The 9,255-nt window shown below is 41.5% G+C and overlaps 1 protein-coding gene across 11 annotated transcripts in view; it reads left to right on the forward strand.

Moving 5' to 3' along the window:
- The window catches only part of RNF175 (ring finger protein 175), a 63,893-nt gene that overhangs the window by 41,805 nt on the left and 12,833 nt on the right, over nt 1-9,255 (forward strand). For 5 of the 11 annotated variants that reach the window (XM_034661493.1, XM_034661497.1, XM_019809010.2 and 2 more), the window contains exons 8-9: nt 2,661-2,762; nt 5,023-5,547. The exons of 3 other annotated variants lie outside the window; for them this stretch is intronic. In XM_034661493.1, coding sequence (XP_034517384.1) covers nt 2,661-2,762; nt 5,023-5,143 — 223 coding nt within the window. In that variant the 3' untranslated portion in view covers nt 5,144-5,547. Of the gene's footprint in view, nt 1-2,660; nt 2,763-5,022; nt 5,548-9,255 lie in introns of those variants that run through there. 3 more of the 11 variants (XM_034661498.1, XM_034661495.1, XR_004625817.1) reach the window with 2 other exon arrangements.

Genomic DNA, 9,255 nt, shown 5'->3' on the forward strand with positions numbered 1-9,255 from the left:
CAGAAAAGCTGCAGTGCGTGCCCGAGACGCTGGCTGGGAAAGTTGGCAAAGCTGTAAGTAAACAGACAGCCGAGGAGAACCAGGAAGAGAGGGGTGTGGGGGTGAAAAAAAGTGGAGTCTCGGGTGCAGGGAGGAACTCAGGACTATCCAGGTGGAGTCTCACGGGACTGAACCCAACACAGTGTGCTCCGGCTGGAAATAATCCCAGGAACCTGCTTGCGTCAACAGTGGGGTAGTGGGGGCAGCCAAGTGTCCACTTTGGTCTTGGAAAGAGGACAGTGCCATAGGCAGCAGGACATCTTTGATTACAGAAGGAGGGACCAGACCTTGAGCACCCAGTTCTCGGACCATTTGGCTCCTCTGCCTGTGAGTTCTGCCCCGAATGGCTGGTGGATCGTTAGGTGTTAGGAACCAGACAAACCTCTGCCTGGAAACTAGCATTCTTTGGGAATTCCACTAACTGTGGAGGAACACCTCGATATGTGGGAAGATACTGGGATCAAGAGCCCCGAGCAAACCAGCCCGTGCTGCCCCGGCATATAACTCTGGAGACCAAAGTCGTGTTTGGGTTGGCAGACAATCGTATTTTAATTCTTTTCTAAACACAGGGGGAAAGAAGGTATCATTTATCTTTATTTTATAGTAAATATCAATCTGATAATATTAGTCCACACTCAGTTCAAAGCTCTGGCATTATGAGGTGGTTAAGCCATCTGTCTTTCACCTCTGAAGCCCACCTAACTCAGTAATACTCTAGATGCACAATGCCTATGATTCAGTTCTATTTAATCTGGACAGATTCCATTGATTCAGTCCTGAGAGCTAAAAAATGGACTAAATGCATCTGAAATGTAGTAGGACCCCTTACTCCAACATTTAAGCCTTGCTATTTTAAGATAAGCAACATAAAGATATCCCATATGGAATTCTATAGTGGGTTTTCAGTGTGATACCTTTCTCCCAAAAAAACTATCTTTCTTTGGAAGAAATTTTCCAAATCTGGCCCTAGTTTTAAATGTGATTTACTTTTCAAATGTTGGACCAGAGCCCCTTCTGCCATTTGCAAGTGGAAATATTTTCTCTCTCCACCTTTAAAAGCACTTAGGGATTGTGGTACATGTGTGCATATGTAATCTAACATGTAGTCACCCTTAAATTTGCTTTGCAGGAAGTATTATTAATGGCCCACTTTAGCATGAGCCATATGAGCAAGGAGTGGACAAACATGACTCATATTAACAAGGTGGGGCAGGGGAAGGAATTTTGAATATTGCTCTGCACCACTGCTGCTAGCTTGGAGACTTTCAGCATTGAGATTTTGAAGATGAGACAGAATATTAAAGAGGAGGTGGACATTTCTATGCTACCTCCATGACCCCTGACCTCTATACCTATCTAGAAGATGAGGCCGTACTCCAGCCCTTTTGAATAAAGGGCTGTAAAGGCTTTGGTTTAAAATTTTTGTTGTAATACACCACTTTATGTTAATCCAAGCCTATTGCAAAAATGACGCAATTCCGAGCACATAAAATAGTGGAAACACTTAGTTGCATACAGATCTATGCTGAGGACTTATATACATGCATGGCCTTGACTTGTCTACACTTCACAATCCTCCGTTTGTTAAGGACACTTCCACATCATTGCTGTTCACATGGATGACAGCAGGCTAGGCAGAAAATCGTGTGATCTGGACCCAGAAAGCCACACTGGGATCAACAACTGTAGAAATCAATAAACCAGGAGGGTGGACCAGTAGGATGGATCTCATTACTTTTAATCACTTTGCTCAAATCTACAATGTTGTGGAGCCCGATAAAATATATTTGCAAAAGTAATGGGTTTCAAGTGATTCATTCAAATATTTATTTAATAAATAGCCCCTTAGGCACTGCTTAAGGTGCTGAGGACAGAGAAGAATGAGACCTGGTCTCCCAGGTAGCCAGTGGTCCAGGAGAGACGTGTGTGCGCATGGAATGTCATGATACACTGTGATACGAGCTCTAATAGGGGCAATCCCCTAATGCTGGGGGAAACCGTAGGGTGCCCTCTCAACTTTATGAGCAAAGGACCAAACTCTCCAGACAAGGAGATACATATGCATATACAAATGAATCTGTCAATGCCTAGATTTTCAGAATTTTATTAGGTTTATAGTCTATTAAAAATAACTGCGGTTTATGACTACAAATAACTGAAGCTTGTCTAAGAGCCTAAGACATAGTAGGTAATGAGTAATTCACAGCAAGTAGAATAGGGAAATGCTATGGTAACTGCGTGAGAAACGCACAGCCGGCGAGGCAGAGAAATGCCATGATGCATTTACATAAAATATTGCTATAAAAAAGCACTTTCCTATCCTTTATCTACTGTAAATCTTGGGAGGATCAAGTGAAGCAAGAAGAACAACTAAAGCCAAGGATCTGCGTAGACTCGTCAAGATCCTAAAGCTATGGCAGCTCTGACTCCAGCTCCCAGTCCTTGGGGGTTCCGTCGTCCTACAGAATCTTCCTGACATAGTGATGTGCACAATCAAGTCATGACTGACAGCCATTCTCACTCTCTACTTCCTCCCCGTAGCTGGGGTCATTTCCATTACACCATCGTGAAACAGACCTTGCCCTTTAATATCTAGAAACTTCCCTAACAAGATGCCTAAGCTTTCACGAATTCTGCATCCGAGGTTGGTGTATAGTTGGTAAAAAGCAGACTTGCCCTTACTGCAAAGAGAAGGTTGATTTGAAGAGGATGATCAGTAACCCGTATCCTTTTTTTAAAAAAAGTTCAAAGTATTATCTTAAATGTTCCCGGTAATGCATTCTCCAATCTGAATTTTCATTTTCTTCGTTACAGTTTTTGCAGAAAAAATTTGTTTTCCGTAGCCATTTATTTCAAACTGACTTCCTGGTCTCTTTTCTCCCCTGGGCCCATATTACTCCTATGGCTAGGGACTTTAATGCCAGAAAAGATACAGTCTACACTTCATATTCCATATATATAAATGCTTTAGTGGAAATGTGATGGGATATTGCAAGAGATAGGTAAATATACGGAAGGATTAGATAGATAGATGAAAGATATATAATAGATAACGGATGGATGGATTGATGGATGGATAGGCAGGCAGATAGATGGATGACAGGTGGATGGGATGAGTGGGTGGGCAGACAAATATATAGGCTGGAATTGAAATGAAATTTTTAAAAAGATTTGTTATTTATTTGTTTATTTGAGAGAGAGAGAGAGCATGCATACCAGGTGGGGTGGTTGGAGGGGAGGAGTAGAGGGAGAGGGAGAAGCAGACTCCCCACTGAGCAGGGACCTCGAGGCAGGACTCAATCCCAGGACCTCGGGATTATGACCTGAGCCAAAGACAGATGCTTAATCGACTGAGCCACCCAGGTGCCCATGGAATTGAAATTTTAAAAGCCCCAAATGTGAACTAGAGTATAGAAAAAAAATTTTAAGGTGTATTAAATTTTATTATTATTATTTTTTTTTATTTCCAGACAGAGGATTTTTTACCTCCTGTATTTTGGCCTTTTAAATTCCTTGCCATGCCTCATCTTGTCTTGGGCCAAACCCTAGGGATAATAATATTGAAAGAAAATGAGGACCTACAGACAGCTTATGGCAACAACTAGGATTTTTATAGACACCAAGGTTCTCCAACTGAGGCCACGGGAAGCCTCAATGGCCCCATCCAGAGCTGACTACAGACTTAACTCCTCAACCCCACTGGCCCAAGACCATAATATATCTCATCCGGGGGGTGGGGGAGGGTGTAAATGGGATTAAAACATATCCTGACCTTAAGGAGAAAACATTGAGAGGTTGGCATCAACCTGCCAAGTACTCTTTCTTCTCCTAAGAGACTGCCAGCCTTTCTTTACCTTCTGTACTGGTCAGCTACATTTTACAGTGCTAAAGGAGACACCTCCCTTGTTCCCCGCTCCCCCTACTCTTCACCAACCCTGAATATACGGGTGTCTGACAATGGCTCCTGGCAGCAATGCCCCCATTCCTGAGAACTGCAGATCAAGGAAAGATTTGCCATTAGGGCAGCAGAGGAAGCCACACCACGGGTCTCTATGTCTTAGGGCCACGGCAACAGAGAGCACCTGTGCAGCCCCCAGCTGATCTCCAGGCCTGAGCTTTCTCAGGGAGTCAGTCCAACTCAAGCATAACCAGGGCTAAAGGTGTGTGACGCTTCCCCCTCCCTCCTTTTCATGCACTCTCCCTGAAGTTCCCTTCTAATATGGGGAGACCGAGTCCAGAACCACTTTGAGTTAACACCTTATGAAACAAAAATATGTGCATCTTTGTTATAAAATTGGTGATAATGTGATCCTAAGTGTCACCATAAATGATCATGTAAATAACAAAGGACAATTTGTTACTCCGTAGAGTGTTATTCTATAGAGTCTTGAGAGAGTGAACTTTTGAATATTACATGTACTCTTTTTATTAAGACTCAGTAAAAAAAAAAAAAAGCTACTTGGGGAATATTTGCCTTTATGTGTATAACATTGCTATCAGAGATTTACAAATTAATTATGTCCCCTTAGCACAATTTATCAAAGAAATCAGGAAAAAGCATATCTTATCCATGACGTTTTTTTCTTTTGAATACACAATGCAATCGCTCTGATGAGCCAGCTACAGGAAAGCCCGAGGCTGTCTTGGCTCACTTAAAAAGCTTCCATGATCCTTGCTTTCCCCGTGTAGTCATTTCCCTTTTCTGCTGTCTTTCAGTAGTGACCCATGCCTTTAGTTCTTGTTTCATAGTCTGGGATTTTATTCTAAACTGTTTTGATTCACTTTTGGAAATTCGGTGTAGTGTAAATAACAATGACAACCAAATGCTATAAAAATCACAGAAGGGGCTTTTAAATGAGCACATGGAATTAACAAGAAAGGAAATGCCCACTCACCGCATTGCTTATTATATTTGCAAATGAGATTTATGAATATTTCGGCTACTTGACTGTATAGAGAGCAACCTCCTTGACTGCCATTTAGCTGGGAGCGCACACACTTTCTGTATGGACAAATCCTTGATTGGCTTCGTTATTTGGTGGCCTGGCAACCCGTGGTGATTGGAATCGTTCAAGGCATTAATTACTCACTAGGGCTGGAATAGTACAGCAGACCTACTCTGGAAGCAACGCGTGGCATGTTGGGATATTTTTAAATCCTTGATCCTACATTTATTACTGATATTTTTTTTTTAACTTCAGAGATGAGCCCGAGTTTAGAGGACTGAATAAAACTCAGGGCCCTAAAAAGCAGTCTGTTTATGTGAAAAATATTTAAAAGAGAAGCTGAATGTTAAAAGTTCAGAAAAAAACAGAAGTAAAACCGATGAATCGGAAAAGTAGTAATCAGTAAAAGGGTATTGTGCACACATCCAAAAGATTGTTTGCAAACCAGGGACACTCAGTCCAAAACACAGAATGAAGCTCGGAGGCATATGTTAGGCAATAGCTTATACAGTGTGGAGGCAGGGACTGGGTACTCTTCACAGTGATTGGTTACAATACTAGAATTTTCTTCAATGAAAGGGAATTGGTTAGTGATCACCTTCTATCAATTTTGGGGAAAAAATTTAAGTTTTGCTTATGATTTTCAGAGGTCTGAGCAAGAAGTACCTGGGTCAAGTTAGCCTCACTCGTCTTGCAAAACAAGCTAAATCAAACTTTGCTTCTAAGACTAAACTGGTTTTGTCAGCTCAGGGAGTTTCCAAGTCTGGTCTCCGTGTTTGATCTGAATGTGAACAGCATAAACAAATACAGCCTACTTTGCGTCTTTCCCGTTGTGATCATTTTCTAATCCATGCAACATATTTGTTACAACCCACCATGGACACCCTACATCTAGTTTGGCTGATAATGTACTTCTTACATACAATCTTCAGTGATAGCTGGTATCTTCTGATGAGTTCAATGTCTTCAAAGAAGCAGGCAGAGTTGTTATGTAACCTGCAGTTTAAGGATATGGTCTTCTCTGCTCTGTGTGCTTGTCACCACAGGGCAGCTTTGGCCAGAAAGCCCTTCGGCATAGAGGGTGTTGTTCCCGAAAGGTCTAGCATTAGGTGCCACAGCCCATTCAATAGGCTGGAGGTGCACTGCGTTTCCTGGGCCTGCCAAGTGCACCTGACCCATCCAGGGCGGCACTAAATGGGAGGAGAGCCACTCTCTTCCGTTGTGCTCTGCTCTTATTTTCTTCATAGCGCTTATCAATACCTAAAATCATTATGATACATTTGCTTATTTTTTATTGTGTGTCTTCCCCTCCACGAAGGTGGAGAATTTAATAGATCTAGTTCCCTATTATATCTCCAGCACTCGGAGTAGTGCCTGGCATCTAGTAGGCACTCAATAAATATTTGTTGAAAGAATGAATTAATCCAGCAGGAGGGGACAAAATTAATGGAATAGGAAAGAACGGTCAGAAAGAATTAACTCAAGAGCAATACACTGGCCTCCCAAAATGTATTTGTTTTAAATTGCTAGTGAGTTGTTAAGTAGCCACTACTGTATACCTAATATCAGATATCTATTCTGCGTACCTGGAGACAGTATACTCATATGAAGTAGAAAGGAAACACACCTAGTGTCAAAAACCTAGACAATGTACTTGACATAATGCTCTTCAAAGTTCCATCGCAGTTGTAATGAAGAAACCTCATGCTAAGATTTTTACCTGTTGGTAATTTTCCTTCTTGAAACTGCTCAGTGTTTCAGTATTCTGGTTGGTTCACCATCCAGATTGTTAGATTTAACTCTGGTTTATTTCTCTACTCAAATATTTTAATAATTCGATTCATATTACATACCAGGCATGTGCAAGGATTAAGGAGATAAAACAAGATTCCTGAACTTACAGTCTACTGACAAATAAAAGTCTTCACTGTTGGAAAAAGCATTAACTAAAAGTTTTTTCTTCTATAAAAGAAGGAGCCCTTAATTTGACCTCTGATATATTTCCCATTGATCTTTTTTTTAAGAGAGAGAGAGAGAGAGAGGAGGGGGTAGGGGCCGGGGGAGAGGGAGAAAGAATCTCAAGCAGATTCCACACTGAGTGAGGAGCTCAACATGGAGCTCGATTTCACAATCCTGAGACCATGACCTGAGACAAAATCGAGAGTCAGACGCTTAACCAACTGAGCCACCTGGGTGCCCCTCCCTTTGATCTTTTGTGGACAGCTGCATGAAGGTAGCCTTTAGAACCCTTTAGAACTCTGGGCAGGTAGACCAGTGTGTATCTATGTGCAATTCTGAATGACCCTCAGAGTTCAGAAATGTTGGATAATCACAAAACAACCTCATACGCAAAAAACTAAGATGCTATTTTCTTTACAGTTTAGGTATTTAAAATCGAATCCCAATTTTGTGAAGTAATATGTTTATATACATTGAAAAAATTATGGAGAGCTATACACGACACAGTTACCAGTGAAAGGATAACAGTGGATTCTTACTTTCTTTATATGCTCTTATCTCTGTTCCAAAATTTCCATGGTGAACATGTTTAACATCTGTGATGAGAAAAATAAAGATTTTTTTATAACATTACTTTCAATGTACCAACTAACTATGGAGCTCTTTCTCTTGGTGTTTAAATTATTGGAAATAAATCTACAGACCAAGTCTATGTTACATCTGTCCAGTTCATATGATGATTAACATCATGCTTAAATGTAGGATGTAGAGAGATAAAGCAAAAACTTCAGTATCATCTTTGGTTTTTGTAACACCTTTCCTTCTCCTGAGCGTGTCCATTTTATTTCTTAGGCTGGCTACTGTCTCCTCCATAACACTTTCCCAGGAGTTGGTATGAGAGAGAAGAAACACTCTGTGAGTTTCCCCAGGACTAAAACTACTATGCACTTAAATGAACTTCTTTCTCTGAGGTATTTTTCTGAAAAAAAAAAAAAAGGGTCCCTTGTAACACTGCTAGTCCCTATAACAGAAAAATACACATTCACAAACTATAATCTATAAGAAGACAAATCACTTCTTGGAAAAAAGATCGTAATAGCTCATATCTACTATAGGCACCACTGTCACCCCACGCAGGCACTCATGGTTCCCGTTCTCAGAGGCTTAGTCCTCTTGCCCACCTCACCCCTCCAGAGGGAATGGTAACCAAGGGGCACTTGCTCAGTGATTTACCTAAACTACTGTACATTCAGACCTACATGATGTAGATATTAGTGTTCCTATTCTAAGGGCAGAAGAGTATTTGGGGTCAGTTAAGTGACTTGCCTGAAGATACACCTCTATTGGCCCAGGTTTTTCTGACTCCAGAGCCCAATCAACTACCCAGACCTAGGTCTGGCTAAGAACAGAGCAGGTCAGGGGATGTTCGCTTCCTTTCTCACAAGTGGTTTCCAGTTTAAGAAGAAATTTGCATTGAATCAGTAAATAGCTCTTAGCTTAATTAATTGCGTTAAACATAATGTAGTATTAATTCTGGATTATAAAAATTAACATGTGGAGTGCACCTGGGGCTCAGACGGTTAAGCGTCTGCCTTTGGCTCGGGTCATGATCCCAGGGTCCTGAGATTGAGTCCTGCATTGGGGCTCCCTGCTCAGCAGGGAGTCTGCTTCTCCCTCAGCCCCTCTGCCCGCTCAGGCGCGTTCTCTCAAAAATAATAAAATCTCTAAAAGAAATTAACATGTGGAAGTAGTATCGATCTTTAAATTAGTGTGTATTAACTATTTTGGGGGTCATTTTAAGGAATCACTAGGTATATACTTGTTAAAAAATCTATGTAGGGGCGCCTGGGTGGCTCAGCGGTTAAGCGTCTGCCTTTGGCTCAGGGCGTGATCCTGGTGGTGTGGGATCGAGCCCCACATCAGGCTCCTCCACTATGAGCCTGCTTCTTCCTCTCCCACTCCCCCTGCTTGTGTTCCCTCTCTCACTGGCTGTCTCTATCTCTGTCGAATAAATAAATAAAATCTTAAAAAAAAAAAATCTATGTAGCTCACATGTGCTTTTGTAAATGTTCGGGGGGGGAGAGCCTTTTTAGAATCAGAAATAAGACTTTCAGAAGAAAGAAAAAAGCAAGATGCTGCAGGGAAATGGATTAGAAGATGGGGTACCTAGAAACTCATCAGAACTTCACACAGACTTAAAGGCTGACGGAAGATCAGAGTCAGGGATGTGGGAGCTTCTTTGGAAGTCCTCTAAAGTGGGTGTTGTATTTACACTTGACCCTTAAACAGCACTGATTTGAACCGAGTGGGT

This window comes from Ailuropoda melanoleuca, chromosome 5, assembly GCF_002007445.2.
Source record: "Ailuropoda melanoleuca isolate Jingjing chromosome 5, ASM200744v2, whole genome shotgun sequence".
Classification (NCBI taxonomy): domain Eukaryota; kingdom Metazoa; phylum Chordata; class Mammalia; order Carnivora; family Ursidae; genus Ailuropoda; species Ailuropoda melanoleuca.